The sequence below is a fragment of the Sinohyriopsis cumingii genome, unplaced genomic scaffold (genome assembly GCF_028554795.1).
Source record: "Sinohyriopsis cumingii isolate HCF-2022 unplaced genomic scaffold, ASM2855479v2 utg001759l, whole genome shotgun sequence".
Taxonomy (NCBI): Eukaryota; Metazoa; Mollusca; class Bivalvia; order Unionida; family Unionidae; genus Sinohyriopsis; species Sinohyriopsis cumingii.
In genome coordinates, this window is record NW_028316045.1 from 227,417 (window position 1) to 246,253 (window position 18,837).

The 18,837-nt window shown below is 34.6% G+C and overlaps 1 protein-coding gene across 1 annotated transcript in view; it reads left to right on the forward strand.

Annotated features, from left to right (window-relative positions):
* Positions 1-18,837, forward strand: part of LOC149771578 (uncharacterized) — a 122,477-nt gene that overhangs the window by 36,120 nt on the left and 67,520 nt on the right. The window contains exons 13-24 of the mRNA XM_089948329.1: positions 1,162-1,375; positions 2,555-2,797; positions 3,627-3,785; positions 4,448-4,642; positions 4,932-5,180; positions 5,710-5,914; positions 6,886-7,058; positions 7,693-7,863; positions 10,894-11,016; positions 14,271-14,396; positions 15,999-16,127; positions 18,467-18,583. Coding sequence (XP_089804455.1) covers positions 1,162-1,375; positions 2,555-2,797; positions 3,627-3,785; positions 4,448-4,642; positions 4,932-5,180; positions 5,710-5,914; positions 6,886-7,058; positions 7,693-7,863; positions 10,894-11,016; positions 14,271-14,396; positions 15,999-16,127; positions 18,467-18,583 — 2,104 coding nt within the window. The remainder of the gene's footprint in view (positions 1-1,161; positions 1,376-2,554; positions 2,798-3,626; positions 3,786-4,447; positions 4,643-4,931; positions 5,181-5,709; positions 5,915-6,885; positions 7,059-7,692; positions 7,864-10,893; positions 11,017-14,270; positions 14,397-15,998; positions 16,128-18,466; positions 18,584-18,837) is intronic.

Sequence of the window (18,837 nt, forward strand, 5' to 3'; positions counted from 1 at the left end):
GGCAATAGGCAATCATCTTATGTAATTCAATCAAGCTAAAGTCACCGATTTAAAGATGACGGGATAGAACATTTTAGTTGTCTTGCAAAGCATCTTTTTATTTTTCTGTGTCAGAGGATACATATTTATAGTTTCATGTATATATTAGCACAAACGAAGTTTTATTTTTCTAATTGGATTGAATATATGGATATAATGTGGGAATCGTTCTGTTTATTTTAATGTTAGTTGGGGACAAAAGAGAAATGTGTCAGTGAGACCTAACAAAAATGGAATATACATGCATGTCTTCTATAATTTGCCAATACACACACACACACACAAAACGCCAGTAACTATGAATGCATACGTGTTTTATAAAGTTTATTAAGTTACTTGGACATGACAATCACATGAAAACCTGTATTTATTTGACAAAGTTGGCTTTTGTGTGGTTATGGCCATTATTGTGTCTGATAAATATTAATTATATTACAGTTGTTGTTGTTCTGGGGTTTAACGCAATTTTTCAGCAAAAGATAGGCTATGCATGGCGGCCAGTATTAATGGTGGAGGAAGAACCCGGGAAAACCCAGGAAAGAACCATCAACCCTCGAAAAGCTACTGGCTAGCTTTCTCACATACCCACATTGGCTGAATCCGAGACTCGAACCCACGCAGACAGAGGTGAGATGACAGTGATCCGTAACGGAGAGCGCAACTCAGCCACTCGAGGCCCAATTATATTACAGTAAAACGTAATGAGGTTCATAAAACTTAAGGCTTTGACAAAAAAATCAAACATATATATGTTAAAGAAGACGACCAAACAAATTAATATTATAAATTGGTATATCAGAGACCTTTTCTGACAAAAGAGATACCAAGTTCCTTGTTAATTAAAGACTGGAATACGTACTAAATAGTCATGATCTGATTTTTACAATGACACCAGTATCTAAAAGTCTAAAAAATAATTCGAAAGGCTGAACAACAAGTACATTTTTATGAATCTAAGTAATACTATTAATACTACTGCTAAAATAATAATAATAATAATAATAATAATAATAATAATAATAATAATAATAATGATAATAATAATAATAATAACAATAACAATAATAATGACAATATTATTATTGTTATTATTATTATTATTATTTTATTTTATTTTATCAGACGTGTTGCTATAATATACTGACTGGACAGTATCAGCAAACAGCACCAACAGCAGGCGGGTTTATTCAGTATCACAAGATAACAAGCTCTAAGCAATATCAGGCTGTGGACGTGAGGATGAAGGACTATTGTTGTACCAGAACCAAACTCTGTCACTTGTACTATGAGCTGCGACCTGTCAGCCGCTGCTACAATATTTTTCCTTTCTTTTTCGGTAAGTACCGATTTGTGTTCCCGAGATTGATTTTATCAGAGGTACTTCAGTTTGCCATTTTACGGACTGCATTTCGTGCTTTGGAATACAGTATATATTATTGTACATATAAAAATATTTCCACGCACCAATCGGATTACGAAACAGCCATATGTGTTGATAATACTTTAATGATGTTTTCGAGGTATACAATGAGGAAGATTTGAGGTGTGATAGCAAACAGGCCGTACGAGATAACGCAAATAATAGCCAGGCTTGGCATCGCGCACTTTTCTACATATACAACTGGATTGAAACATCCTAAGCAAGTGACATCTTGCTTAACCCGGAGGTCACTTAGAATAAGGACAGCATTAGAATACAGATTAACGTTGTGTACTTTAGGTTAACATTGTCTACTGACATGTAAAAGTCAATTTTTGTCAAGCAGAATAATTACTGTAATAGTGACACGAGATTTATATCGGTGTTCATACTCATTGCTTATCATTTAAAATAAATGTGAAGTATAGTCAACACTTCCATTGCTATTACGTGGACACAAGTAAAGAAAAGAAGACAAACATCATAATATATGGTAATATGACATTACATTGAAATAGTTATATGGTTTGCCATGGTGCTTTGAAGTGAAATCGTTGGAATACCTTCTCACCCAATCTATGAATACATTATCTACCGAGTGGATATAAAATATTCCGAGAGATCTTGTAAACAGTTTGCAAACCTAACTTACATATGTATGTATGTATGTATGTATGTATGTATGTATGTATGTACGTATATATATAATTTAATAGGGTACATATTCATTGCATTATAACATATTTGTGGAACTTTCTGTCTTTTTCTCCTAATGATGTGAATTTCTTTTGATTTTTACTGATCAACAGAATTTACCATCAAATGACGATTCTAATAGATCTTGAATTAGGGTATTAATGGACACCATTGATGTTACTCTGTCTCAAGAACTTCGATGGCATGTTTTATTTTCTATACATGTTTGGACTACTCCATTAATCTCTACTTAAGTAACATATAAATATTGAAAATAATAATACATATATTTTTACAGAAATATCGACATTCTTATGTTAGCCAATAGCTAAAATTGTAAAGTTTAATGAAATAGCAAGAAATGTAATAACAGCTTTGAATACATCATTCATTTTGTAGCTATATTCTGGGGTGATCCTCACATTGAAACACTCGACAAGAAGAAATTTACATTCAATGGTTGGGGAGAATACACACTTGTATCCTTGGAGACAACCAACGTCACTTTCTACCTGCAGTCACGCACATCCCGAGCAGAGAAAGCTAATGGCAATCTGACAGACGCAACAATTTTCTCTGCTTTTGCGGCGAAAGATAACTTAGGCTCCAATGTACAGGTAGAACTCAATGAAAGGAAAGATGGTAAGATTTCGTAAATATTATATTTTATCTTCATGTTTTTCTTTGCTGACCCGAAATATACTATAAATTTGCATGATATGCGTTTGTCTAATTATTTCGCCTCTAGGCTGTGACAAGTAAATGCCGTATTATGTCAATTGTTAACTCTTAATATTGTAAGTTATTTCATCACGACTTGAAAAAGTTTATATTATGGCAGATTTGCTGCAAAACAAAACCAAAAAATTATTTAGTAATTATCTTAACACCGTCAAAATACTAATTTCTATTGTTTAGATTAAAATCTTTAAAATTGTTTTCATTCAGTAATAATCTGATTATTATTTAGGAGGAGACATCCTAGTTTGTTATAGGGTTGCTTCTATTTGCATAATTATGAAGTAATATAAAGCATAACATTGTGAAAGCCACTTCTAACTCAGGGATACATAAATGGTTTAAACTTACTATCTTGTATGAAAGAGGTTCTTGATCATATATTTAGATTCAAAATACAAACATTAACCTTCTGATACCATTAAACCAGCAAAACCATGAAATTTATAAAACTAGATTAAATATCATATGAATGTTTTCAATATTAATTCAGATTATGCTCCTGTGATATACGAAATCAGTATTGCTTTGGTTGCTTATAACATCTGATTGCCTCTATCTTACTTAAGTACACACGTAAAAGATAACGCACACGTTGGTTTTTATTTATTCTATTATGTTCTAAATATAGCTGGAATATATCACAAAATGAAAACAAATATAACACAGACATACAACATAAATGTTCAATCACGAATGAATGCGTGCTCACCCTTGTCCTATTGTCTTACAGGTCTAATCATATATGCAAAATCCAATGAGAATGTGTCTTCCTTTGATGATTTTACAACGGACTTTGCCAATATGACCAACAAATTTGAAGTGCAGGATGAATATATTTCGCTTTCTCGAGACGATGCTACAAAGACATTAACGGTCGCATTTTCTAATGGTCTCGAACATAAATTCATTTATATCTCATTGACTTCGTTATGATATCAATATAATTATATTATGTACATCCATCTTCTATTTCCATCAAATATCCTGAGATGTCCCAACCGTCAAGAACTATTTCATATTAGCTATACGAGGGCCTATTGCTATACATTTCTTTCCTTTACGTACATAGGGTCATAATAGATTACTTTTGCATGTAATACACACTGATGTTTGTTTGTAGTGTTCCTTTATATAATCCTGTCCAATAAAAACGATTAGAAACCTATAATTTATTTTCTACACGTGGCGACTCATTTTAAGGGCTTTTAGATGATATCTTGCATGACATATCGGTTCGAATAAACAGCAGGAAGCATTCAAAATAAACGTATATTTTTGTCAAACGTCATCAAGGATGATCATAACACTTGTAGTGTTTCAATATAATATTAAAACCCTTGTTTTTATCCAGAGCAAAATATGTTTACATCAAATTGTATTTTTAAGCAAATCAAAAGTAAAATGTCTAATTTTAATGCGCTTATAACGAACTTTGGATTTATATCAATGAGAAAATATATTTTATATATTTATGATAGTTCAAAGATAACGTTTGCCTTTTCAATTTATCAAAGATCAGACACTAAATTATCTTATGTTTTCACATTCAAGGTATATCGTTCAATGTGTCAGTTGGTGTTCGGATGCTATCTGTTAGTGTGGTGTTACCTACAGATTTTAAGGGTCATACAAGAGGTCTCCTTGGAAATTTCGATGGAAATCCTGATAATGACTTTGTGTTCCCAAATGGCACATCCCTGCCCTCCAATATATCTGAGCGTGAAATTTTCAATTACGGCCAAATGTGTAAGTATTGTTTCCATCATTCAAATAATTTGTAAATGTTAAATGTTCATAGGAGCCTCAGTTAGTCGTAAGTTATTTAGACAGGTGTACTACTACTGGCTTTGGTTGCGAAATGTGTTTTAATGTGTATTTGGATCTATCCTTTGATATTGTGTAAAGCTTGAAAGAACAAGGAACATATAAATATAATCACTGAATACCGAAGTCATAATGGTTTTAATCATACTGCAATATAAGATTACATACATTTAAAGACCTATACAATATCATAATATGTTTTATACTTTAGGGGAGGTAAATGAAACGAAGTCAGTTTTCTTATATCCGGTTGGGAAGAACCACACAGACTTTCACTTCAAAACGTTTGTCCCAAAATTTTTGGATGAAGCGAATAAGGAAAAAGTTGCAGATGCCAAGGCAAAGTGCGGAGAAGACAATCAAGAATGCATATTTGATTTAGTTTTCACAGAAAATGAGGCCGTTGCTAACAACACTCGCCACCTAGAGTTACAAGCTTCAACTGGCCAAACAGAAATCGGTAATTGCATCATATTCTCTCTCAATCATAGTACAGGCTATACATACATCCATATATATATATATATATATATATATATATATATATATATATATATATATATAACTAATCAAAATAGTTCTTAAAAATAATTGCTAAACAAGTATGTTTGAAGATAAACATTGTAAAATGGAATAAGGGATGCATATATATTTCACTTTTGAATCAATATGAATCATGTTAATGGTATCTGTTTAAAACAAGTAATATCATTTTTATTTTTATGTTTGCTGGTTGTAACACGTGTTTACTGTTAAGATCTTACATCAGACGTAATGTTTATAATAATAGTAATCTATAGGAATAGTCTTACAAGTTGTAGTAGAAGTAGTATGACGAACCGTTACTGCAGCAAACAGGAGCGTCAATGTAGTAATCCTACTTGGGACAGTTTTGTTACTGTAACACTGTTCATGTTTGGTCGTTTGCAGCGTGCATATTAAGATGTTGAATGACAGCACTTGCCACTTATTTAAAATACTTCTTACAGAAAATAAGATTCCTACGATCACTGGCAATAGCACAGTGTATGTGAACGTTGGCCAAAAGGTTTCTGTTCAAGTAAATGCTTCTGATGATGGACCGATTACCTATAAACTGCTTTATAATACGGCAAATGCCACAACTACAGACCAGACAGGCAATTCGACCATCATTTCCTTTGTCGCTAAAAATGATGACCCGGTATCAGTTAGGTAAATATCTATGTGTGTGTGTGTGTGTGTGTGTGTGTGTGTGTGTGTGTGTGCGTGTGTGTGTAAGAAGTATGTTCTACTATGTATATTACGCAGTTTGATTAATGAACATATTATAGCAAAAGTTTACATTGCCACATAAACTGTTATATAATATGGCAAATGCCACGTCAATTTGACCATCATTTCCATTGTTGTTAAAAATAATGAACCGGTATCACTTAAGTAAACATGTTTATTGCTATATTCTTGTGATTGATTATTTCCAACAAAATAGTATGTATGCTACATAGCATTCTGATAGAATAACCACCCATACCAAGTTTACATTGCCACATTGAAAAATATGAAACTATATCGTTGATATATATTTACCGCTTGTTATAAAATGGCATGAACATTAATCGGAATGCATAAAAAGTCACAAGTTAATATTAAAATACGTAAACCGTGGATATCTCGATTAACATCAGCAAGTTGATTTGAATAGCAGATGATTTCTCTCAGTATTGATATTAACACTTTATCATTCAGATCTTATTCACATTATCACACACAAACATAATTATATAGGAAAACAGAAATATTTGTGACTGTTTCTCGGATGGGATTTTAAATCTGTGAACTAAATTATTATATAGTATGGTATCATCCAAATATTTTAGCCTTTTCATTTTGTATTCACAAAATAGACTGACTTTTCTTTCCGATAACGATGTTTCTATAGATAAGTTTATCTGAATAGGAAGTTGTGAACTCATCTATAATCAATAATACAAGTATATTCAATGCTTTCCAGCATTAATACACTTATCGAAACAATAAGACCCTTTGCCTTTTTATTCCATGTTTGTTTAATATAATATCATGACTAAGACGGTTAAAGTTGTACATCAATGTGTTATCAACTACTCATTCCATTAATAATTATGAGTAAATGATATGTGTATAAAGCATCATTTTCATTGCAGCATAACAGCCCAAGATAACTTAGGAGTGCAGTCTCCTGCGCTGATCTTTGATATATACCTATGTAATAACTGTACAAATCATGGGTATTGTGATTTCACACAACAAAGAGCAGACAGCAGGTCAACGCCGAAATTTAAATACGCTGTGTGTATTTGCAGACCTTATTGGCAAGGTAGACTTTGCCTATGCATATATCTAAGAATAGCTTCTTTCCTAATTCATTCAATTTTACTCCTTCATTGTTGCACAATATATAAATATATAATGTGATATATAATGTGATATATATATATATATATATATATATATATATATATATATATATATATATATATATATATATATATATATATATATATATATATATATATATATATATATATATATATATATGCCGGAGTGCATACAACTTGTGATTGAACTGATCAACTAGACCGAAGTAAGTAGATGATGGCTGTTATACATTAATATACTTAATAGTAATGTACGAATGTATAACAATATATATATGTGCATATAAACATTAAGATCAAATGTAATATACGACTGCTTAAATCATATATATATATAGAGAGAGAGAGAGAGAGAGAGACAGACAGACAGACAGACAGAGAATGATGTACATACATACATACATACATACATACATATCCGCGCACAAATACACACACACATGCAATTCAGAATTAGCATACCACCATGTTGATCTTATAACGATTTAAACTTGATTTCTGATTATTACAGATAATACATAGTTTATAGTAAAGCTACGTCTATGTAAAAAGTTCCTAATGTTTTTATTCCAGGCGAAAATTGTGAAACCGATTTTGATGGTTGTGCCTCCACACCATGTTCTCCACTAAGGAATTGTACAGACAATCCAGCTCCCATCCATGAAAGATATGGCCAAGCCTATAACTGTTCCTCCTGTCCTAAAGGATACACTGATGGAGTAATTGATCCCAGCAAGTGTATAGGTAAGTAGGCACGCTTTTTGTTGCAAGGGTCGTTGCTCTTAGCAAGTCTATATGTAAGTGGACATGTTCCGTACCAGTGAGCTTGTAGATCCAAGAAAGTGTATAGGCAAGTAGGCACGTTTCTCATGCTAGTGTGTTGGTGTCTAGTAACTGTATACGTACGTAAGCACGCTTTTATAAGTTTCGGCGGGACACTCTTGCAAGTTCTTAGGTAAGTAGACATTTTTCGTACTGATAGGGATGGTCATCATCATCATCATCACCAGTCTCCTGACATAGTGTGGTCGTCGAGGCATTATGCTGCTGAACATCTGACCAGTTCCCTCCACTTGTCTCGATCATGTGCCAATGTCTGTCTCTCCGCAAAACTTTTCCTGGTTCATTCTGTGATGTTGTCAGTCCACTTTTTTCTCTGCCTACCTCTCATTGTGCCACCCTGGACGCTGCCCTGCAGGACTGTTGTGGATAGACTGTTGGCTCTAGTTACATGACCATACCATTTCAGCTTTCTCTCTTTGACGGTGGTGAGTAGACCCTCATATTGGCCTACTTCGCGCCTGATGGTGTTACGCACTTCTTCATTTGTGATGTGATCAATGCAAGAGATGCCAAGGATGGTTTTGTAGAATCTCATTTCAAGTGACTGGATTCTTCGTTGTAATTCTGCTGTCAGGGTCCAGGCCTCACATGAGTACAAAAAGACTCAAATGAATAGATCTCGCAATAGTCTGATTTTAATTTTCAGACAGATATTCTTGTCTCTTCAGATGGGTGTTAGCTTTGACATAGTTGCCATTGTTTGTGCTGCTCTTGACAAAATTTCTGCTCTTGATCCCTCTTCGGTGATTATGGAACCAATATATTTGAACTGGCTCACTGTTTCCAGTTCATGTCCTATCACTTTAATCTTGGCAGAGATTTGTTTGCCACTATTTGTCATCAGCTTTGTTTCTCAGCTCTTATCTACATGTCAAATCTGGAAGATGTTTCATCCAGGTTCTTCACTAAGGTGGCAAGCTCGTCTTCACTGCCTGCCAGCCAATCAATGTCTTCTGCAAAGCGGAGGTTGCTGATGTTACGCCCTCCAATGCTGACTGTCCCACATTGATTTTCCAGGGCTTCGCTCATCGTGCGCTCTAAGTAGATGTTAAAAGTCGTGGGTGACAGGAGACAGCCTTGACGCACTCCAACTGTTGTCTGGAATCAGTCCCCCACAGAACCTTGGGCAATTACTGCACTGGTAGCCTTGGCGTACAGCTGTTTGATGGTATTGGTTAGCTTTCGACCCATGTTATACTTCTTCATTATGGCCCACAATGCCTCATGCCACACTCTGCCAAAGGCCTTTTTGAAATCTATGAACACATGATAGATGTCTTGTTGGTGTTGCGAGTACTTTGCACACAGAACTCTCAGAATGAATATTTGTTCTGTTGTGCTTTTTCCATTCCGGAACCCGGCCTGTTTTTCAGCAATTATTTCTTCTGCTTGTGGATTCAGTCTGTTCAAGATGATCTTCATCAGCTAGTAAGGTAATGCTGAAGATCATCATGAATGCTGAAGATGGGGATGGTACACCCATGCAAGTAGGTACACTTTTTGACGCAAGGTGGTTGGCCCACGTCAGTGTATAGGTAAGTGACAAGTTTATCAATGATAAAGTGGTAGTGCCTATCCAGTGTAAAGGTAACTAGGTATATTTCGTCCTAGTGCAAATCCTGTTGGAGTACGTGATCCCGCATAGTATATATATATATATATATATATATATATATATATATATATATATATATATATATATATATATATATATATATATATATATTATTTATTTATTCCACATACATACAAAATATGGCTTTAAAAAGTGTTGGTATAAAGCAATTTGATATACCAGTACTATTGGTATATCAAGTTGCGATCCACCCATAGCGCAATAACACGCACATAAAAACAATATTGAGACTGTCTTCAGTTGATTCTAGATCAATGATGAATTTATACGCATTAATCACTAGTGACGTATGAAAGTAACGATAAAACGTATTCATAATCTTTGTTTTCTAAATGATTTTAATACAGTAGAAATTTTCTTCGCAAACCATTAAGCTTTCTGTTCCACATTCCTCTGATGTATTACGGACAACTAAGCAGATATTTGGACTGAGAGATAAAAAGAATTTGCGCTGGATTAAAACCTTGAAATGTAAATTACACCAAGTAACATACAGGACTATTCTTCATCGTAATGATATGTGAGCACTATCCTTGGGATTTATCAACTGTGTTAATCACTGATACAAACTTGCAAACCATGTCGACATTATACGGTAAATGTCTAGGTTCCCTGGAACACATACTGTGATGAATTTGAATGTTTTCTTATTGTTGTTGTTGTTTAAGCATTGTAATGATGTTATACATATCGATTATTATTAGCTAAATAATAAAATGTCCATAGGCCTCTCTCTCTCTTTCTCTCTCCCTCCCCCTCTCTCTCTCTCTCTCTCTCTCTCTCTCTCTCTCTCTCTCTGTGGACAAATGTAGCAAGATACGAGTTAAAATATATGACATGCCGAACGTAAAGAATTTCCGTTTGTGTCATACCACGATGTCTCTGGACTTATGAAAAATGGTAACAGTTAAGTCAAACCGACGAAAGGATGAGAGAGAGAGAGAGAGAGATCAAGAGAGAGAGAGAGAGAGAGAGAGCTCTAAATTCAAACCGACCAGATAGAGAGTGAGACATATATAGACAATATAGACATATATATATATATATATATATATATATATATATATATATATATATATATGTCTCTCTCTCTCTCTCTCTCTCTCTCTATATATATATATATATATATATATATATATATATATATATATATATATATATATATATATATATATATCTGTTTGTGTGTGTGGGTCATATCTATACATACAATTTTAATCATGATAACACAGAAATTCAACACTATCTTCTTGTGATGCATTTAGCAGACATAATTGCAATATCTCTTATTTCAGATATAAATGAATGCAACACATCTTCACATGGATGTTCCCAAACCTGTGTCAATACAGAAGGAAGCTACCACTGTTCATGCAACAACACTTTTAGGTTACATTCAAATGGGAAGGACTGCCAAGGTTTTTACAGTTCTTTTACAGCTCAAATGCATTAATCATTGAAACTAATTTAATTATTTTAATGTGTTATATTTTCGTCCTTTGCCACAACCAAGGCCTACAGAAAGCATGATAACTAATCCATATGATAATATTTCAATCACTTTTGTAAACAATTTACAAGACTGAGTCGCGTTTGTAACTTCTAGGAATGGTCATGATAAAGAAAATTATTACAGGCACTACAATATGGACTATTACTGCTTATTACAGTCAGCAAGCCAGTAGCAATTATCCTTTCCAAATAAGCAACGGTAAACAGTATCACGCAGTTCTAGGGTCCCTGAAACTTTCATGATGAACATTTAATTTCATAATTGTTTATAGCGTGAATATATTAATATATGAGTATGGGATACAGCACGAAATCGCAGGTTTTAGAAATTGATTAAGATAAACGCAAGAAACTGACAACGAAGAGTGCGGAAATAGTATATATCTAGCCTGAGTCTTTTTCAAAGGCAAATACAAGACATATACAAGACAAACAAATAAAACAGAGAAACGGTTATGTTTTGAAAATTTTTACAAGGCTGTTTGTACAAGAATGCAATCTTTTAATGTATTATGTTTCACCTTTTTAATTTCTACTTGTTGCTGGTACTGGAAAATAGTTTGATTGACCTAGAAATCGATGAGCTATAACTACATATGTTTTTTATGTCAATTTATGTAAGCACGATATATATTCCGGGGTATTTCATTGTTATAGTAGTCATAATGGACTATGAAGCAAATGTATTTATTTGTGCAGGGCTTTGTTTATCTAGTCTTCTCGGTTTCAATATTCTAAGGAGGCGTATTCAGTAAGATTCCTTTTCTTTCCTGGTTTGTGAACTCCAGTTCGGGTTGTGAGCAATTGCAATAAGTGTTGTTTCACTGAATGTGTGGCCTGGGGAGGACAAGTGTTCTTCTACTGGGCAACTGTACGGCTTCTTTATCATCCAATCTGATATTTGAAGGTTGATCCTTTTGTTTAGCTTGTCAGTTTTTCCGACATACTGAAGGCTACCGATCTTACATGTGATGAGATAAATTACATTCTCTGTTTTGCACGTTTTGTTTGGACCATGTATGATTAGTTTTTCGCTAGTCACTGTGCTGGAAAATGTCCTGGGCTATATCCTGTATTGACAGGATTTGCATCTTTTATCGCTACAGAGGCCAGGTTGACTCGGGTGGTCTTAATTATGGATTGGAGTTAGCTTCGCCCTGACTAGGATGTCCTTGATGATTTTGGTCTCCGGTAGGCTACTACATGTTTGTTAGGGAGGATTTCTTTTAGAGTGTCCGACGATTCCACGATGGGCCAGTGGTTCCCGATGATTTTATATACTTTGGGGTTGTCTGGATGGTAGGTCAGGATAAATGATACCCTATCAGCCTTTTCCTTCTTTCCATATTTAGTACGTTATCACGCTTTGCTTGTTTAATCCTTTAGGCTGCTTCGGTAATCAGATCTTTATCGTAACCTAGGTAAACTAAATGTTTTGATAGCTCTTTATACCTTTTTAGGAATGTTTCATCGTCAGATCAAATTATGCGTATCCTCAATGCCTGGCTCTATGGGATGTTCCTAATGCAGTGGTTTTGATGACAACTGCTTGGGAGGTGATACTGGTGTTTGTCGGTTTTTTTTTTCGAGTCTGTATGAAGTTTGTTTTCTACCAGTCTGGTTGTTGCGTCCAGGAAAGCGTGGTTTGATTTCGAGACTTCTGCAGTGAATTGTATTGGGGGATGGAAGTTGCTTACCTTTGATACGAAATCATCCAGACTTTCTATTCCATGTTGCAATTTCATTTCTATTTCATCGATAGAGCGTACCCACTGGAATGGTGTACGTTCAACCGATTCTTAAAGTTGACCCTAAAGGTTTCCCATAAAAATATTAGCATACGAAGGGGCCATTTTTGTACCCATTGCGGTTTCATTAATTTGGAGATAGTTTCCTTCATTACATTCAAAGTTATTGAGTTTTAGTACAAGCTCCAGCAGTTGGACAACTACATCTCTAGTTTCCCATGTTTCTCTACACGCCTGTGTTCCTTCCTTGTGAGGTATGTTAGTAAAAAAAGATGTGACGTCTAAGTAACCAAGCAATGTATCTGGCAGTAATTGTTCGGATGCTTGGCTTATTATGAGGTAATCTGTCGTGTCCTGAATATATGATGGAAATTATTGGACATGTGGTCTCATAAAATCATCGAAATATTCTAACATCATTTAGGTAAGATGCCCGTTACGGAGATTATGGGTCAGTCTAGGTTTATTTTTTGTGGATTTTACGTAGAAGATAAAATCTACCTGCCCTTGAGTTTTCTGGGCTTACTTATTTTCTCGTTTGCTGGTATATGTGCCCACATTGATATGCATTGCCAAAAATATTAGTGATGGCTTTTGCATGTTCCAGTGTTGGATCATGCCCTAGTTTTTGGTAGAACCTTCCGTCACATAGTTGTCCAATTGCTTCTCTGATGTAGTCATCCCTATTCAAAACGACCACATTGGAACGCTTATCTACAGGCATGCTTAATTATGATGTCTGTTCTGCTTTTCAGTTAGTGCTGGGCATATTTTTCTTCTTTTGTCAAATTAGAGTATATATATATATATATATATATATATATATATATATATATATATATATATATATATATATATATATATAGATAGATAGATAGATAGATAGATAGATAGATAGATAGATATAGATATAGATATATATTTGCAAGGAGAATTGAGGCCGGTGGCGGAAAATGTGTATGTCTATAGTAGTATTTCCAGAATATTTCGGAACCGTTTCTTGGTGAACTACTTATGATCCGTTTTGAAGAAAACTAAATGTCAATTGATGTTATTGGGAAGTACAATAAGGGATCAGGTAATAGTCATTTAAATAGCGTACAGTCTCTCGACGTATTTAAATGTCAACCTTTTACAGAATCAAACAACAGTATGATGGATTTAAAAACGGTGTTTATTTACTGACATATTTACCTACATATAAGATAGCCTCACATTTATAATGTTTGTCTCCGCTAAACCCAATATTTTTGTATCATTTTCATTATAATTTATAGTGCGTGTAATGCAACTATCTTACATGAAATAAATATAACTTTGACCAAGTCAAAGCCAACATGATTTATTACATTTTCGCCTGTTAAATTCCCCTCCCGTCCACGAATAGCATTTCTGCATTTACTCTGTTTCAGATATCAACGAGTGTTTAGAGGGCACATCAGGCTGCGATCAGGACTGTAACAATACAGATGGAGGCTATATCTGTACCTGTAAAGCTGGATACACCTATAATATCACCATTCATCAATGCGTAGCTGGTATGGACACTTGTATTATTAATATGAATCCGTGGTTAATGTTAAAAGGCAATGCATTACACTAATGAAATTAGACAAGCATCTACAAATATAAAGACAGAATATATTACTTGCCAAAAAAGTCTTAAGTACTTTTGGAGTGTACTTAATATAATAAAATGTCACGGAAATGTTTGTCTTTAATAATTGGCTATATGTACATTGTAGTAACTCGGCGGAACTCGTGACGCAATATCCCAAATAAAAAATAAATTATATATATATATATATATATATATATATATATATATATATATATATATATATATATATATATATATATATATATATATATATATATATATATATATGTATATATATATATATATACAAATATAACAGAACTTTATTTAGTCCAAACCTTCTTTGTTGAAGTAAACTTGAGCTGCATCAGACTTTCCATTTTATAACTTAATGTGATTACATCATTTATATCGGTCTGAAGAGGAAAACAATTGTTTGAGATTTTAAGATGTATGTTCGTAAACTAGATAAAGCTACAAGTTTGTAAACAGTAACCAATAACAAAATAATCTGATTTAAAAACCGAGGCTTTATGAGGAACTTGTGTTATGAATTAAATCCAAATTAGTCATTTAAACGTCTACACGTATCGAAAGGAAGCGAGAGTTCTAAACGATTTACATGTCATTGAAAGTGTTGTTCTGCCAACAACCTTCATATATCACAATTGCATTTTTCAGAGCTCGTGTGAATAAATTCATACTAATCCCAGAATGATATTTTAGCCCAATTAATATTGGTATTTCCAGCGAATAATCCAAATAAATGTTTCCTCCGACATAATTTCTAATCACAGCATTAAAGACACGTGCAAACAAATTAAATAATTATCAATCTGTACTTACTGATATACACCCTAACATGCAGTCTTACGTTACGTTATATTTCATAATACTTCGTGTCGCTAAAGAACCCACATTACAGACCCATCCAATAGGTAACAACTTCATTATTCTAAAAGCCAAACTGACCTCACATGCCAAAGAGAACTTACGTCATCACTTGTCAAGAGATTAAATACATAGGTTTAATTTAACTTCTAAACACCTTGCTATCAAACTGACAATAACGTATCTTCAGGTTCTGATGTATCAAATTCACAATCACTTATCGCAGTTTTTGCGTATCTAACTGACAATTCCTTATTCATTTGAAAGTTATTTCTATGTCGTATAAATTGTAGCTGCATTATAGTCCATCTTTAATTATTTAATGACATTTGAGCCTTGCTGTCGGTCTAAAAAGACCAACAATTGTTTGAGATAGATGAAGTAGCACATATATTTTTACAATTCTGATAAATCGATGACGTGCATTTAGAGGTGTACATAACTGTCTTTTAAGAGAAGATACAATTTTTAAATTATTATTAATGAAAAGGAGTCATAATACACTGAAATGTTATTTGTGTCAGCGCTCACCATTTGAGTTTTTCGGAACATTTTTTACCATTCTGCGATTGTTTGTAACCTTTATTATTGTCGTACAAACATATTCAACAAACTTATTTTTATATTTCAATATTTGTGTCTTTGAAAGACAAACGTATTGCCGCATGTGATAACAAGAACTGTAGTCTAGCAGAGGGCTGTACAGAAGACGAATATGGGAATGCAACATGCTTCTGTCGTGCTGGTTACAGTCTTACAGATGAGGGAAAATGCAAAGGTAACAAAGTGTTAATCCCTCAAACATGTTAATCAGTTTGAATATGTTCACCAAACACAAATTGTTTCTGACGACACTTAAATCTGATATTCTATTTTACCAGGATTACATTTATGTAATACAAAACACATGTGACATTTATCAAATGAGACGAGTGCTTATGCAAATTTGCTTGATATCAGATATCACACATTTACAAGAATTTTGGGAAGAATATTTTCTGACTAAAATTAAAAAGGTCATACCTGAATACCACTTTATTTGTTCCTGCATTCGGACACATATATTAATCTTTTAAGGAGCTAATAGCCTCTGTCAAAATAATTTGATTTTTAAAAATTGTAGAAAAGATTGCAACGATTCGGAACGCTGTTATCCATACATCATCATCATCATCAGTCTCATGACCTAGTGTGGTCGTTGAGGTACTGTGTTGCTGAACATCTGACCAGTTCCCTCCACTTGTCTCGATCATGTGTCAATGCCTGTGTCTCCACAAAACTTTTCCTGGTCCATTCTGTGATGTTGTCAGTCCACTTCTTTCTCTGTCTACCTCTCCTTTTGCCACCCTGGACGCTGCCCTGTAGGACTGTTGTGGATAGACTGTTGGCTCTAGTGACATGACCATACCATTTCAGCTTTCTCTTTTTGACGGTGGTTTGGAGGTCCTCATATTGGCCTACTTCGTGCCTGATGGTGTTACGCACTTCTTCATTTGTGATGTGGTCCATGTAAGAAATGCCAAGGATGGTTCTGTAGCATCTCATTTCAAGTGACTGGATTCTTCTTTGTAACTCTGCTGTCAGGGTCCAGGCCTCACATGAGTACAAAAAGACTGAGATGACTAGAACTTGCAATAGTCTGATTTTAGTTTTCAGACAGATATTCTTGTCTCTCCAGATGGGTCTTAGTTTTGACATAGTTGCCATTGTTTGTGCTGCTCTTGACAAATGTTCTGCTCTTGATCCCTCTTCGGTGATAATGGAACCAAGATATTTGAACTGGCTCACTGTTTCCAATTCATGTCCTCTGACTTTAATCTTGGCTGAGATTTGTTTGCCACTATTTGTCATCAGTTTTGTCTTCTCAGCGCTTATCTCCATGTCAAATCTGGAAGATGTTTCATCCAGGTTCTTCACTAAGGTGGCAAGCTCGTCTTCACTGCCTGCCAGCCCATCAATGTCGTCTGCAAAATGGAGGTTGGTGATGTTGCGCCCTCCAATGCTGACTGTCACACAGTGGTCTTCCAGGGCTTCGCTCATCGTGCGCTCTAAGTAGATGTTGAAAAGCGTGGGTGACAGGAGACAGCCTTGACGCACTCCCGCTGTTGTCTGGAACCAGTCCCCCACAGCACGTTGGGCAATTACTGCACTGGTAGCCTTGGCGTACAGCTGCTTGATGGCATTGGTTAACTTTTGACCCATGTTATACTTCTTCATTGTGGCCCACAATGCCTCATGCCACACTCTGTCAAAGGCCTTTTTGAAATCTATGAACACATGATAGATGTCTTGTTGGTGTTGTGAGTACTTTTCGCACAGAACCCTGAGATTGAATATTTGTTCTGTTGTGCTTCTTCCACTCCGGAACCCGGCCTGTTCTTCAGCGATTATGTCTTCTGCTTGTGGTTTCAGTCTGTTCAAGATGATCTTCAGTAGTACCTTACTGGCATGGCTGATCAAACTGATAGTTCTGTAATTTTGGCACAGCTGGAGATTGCCTTTTTTGGGAAGTGTTATAATCAGTGACTGGGTCCATTGTGTTGGCCATTCACCTGTCTCCAGATATTATTGCAGATTTTTGTTAGTAGCTCTTTCACTGGTTCTCCCCCATTCTTGATAAGTTCAGTTGGGATGTTGTCTACTCCAGCTGCCTTCCCATATCCATACCTATAGAGTATGGCAAACGGAATAGAGTATGGCACGTATTTAAATACGCTGACTTTCACATTCATCCATATTAATTCCAACCGGTTTAATAAAATTATATAACTGGAAATAAACCGGTCAATACGAGATAAATGTGCATTTCCCTCTACCATTTCATACTAATAAACACTGACAGAGTGATTGCAACTTGTCCAGGAGAAAAAGAAACAAATGCAGTATCATATGCGCATGGATCATGTCAGTCAAAATTCGTGTATGTTGTTGACATTCCATTACATTGTAATCAATTGGGCCTATCAAAGTTGCATTCTGTGAAAGTAAGTCTACATAATTATTGCATTATAAGTCAGTCATATTGTTGATAATGGTTGTGTGTGTACTTCGTTGTTTTTTTTATTTGCTATGTATTAACAGAGACCTGAAATTATAATTATATTTCTTTTTTTCTAGATATCGACGAATGTACGCAGAACATATGCTCTCAAACATGCGAAAACAGTATTGGCAGTTTCAAATGTAAATGTCTCTCAGGATATACCCAAGGGAACGATGGAATATCTTGCGATGGTAAATAAATTATACACCGTAAATGACTGCCTGTTAGACAAAAGACAGTTCGTGAGGATTCTTCTAAATTCAGATTAGGTCACCCAATTGGAGTTTCATGAATCTTGTTAAACGTGAAGACACTACATTTTATATTTATTTTGATGCATTATGTTTTGTTGGATATTGCCTTTCACGTTCTCTATGCATGATCTATTTAACACATTCCTTAAGGAGTTTTAAAATCGTTCATAGCTGCTTAAATTCTAACTGAT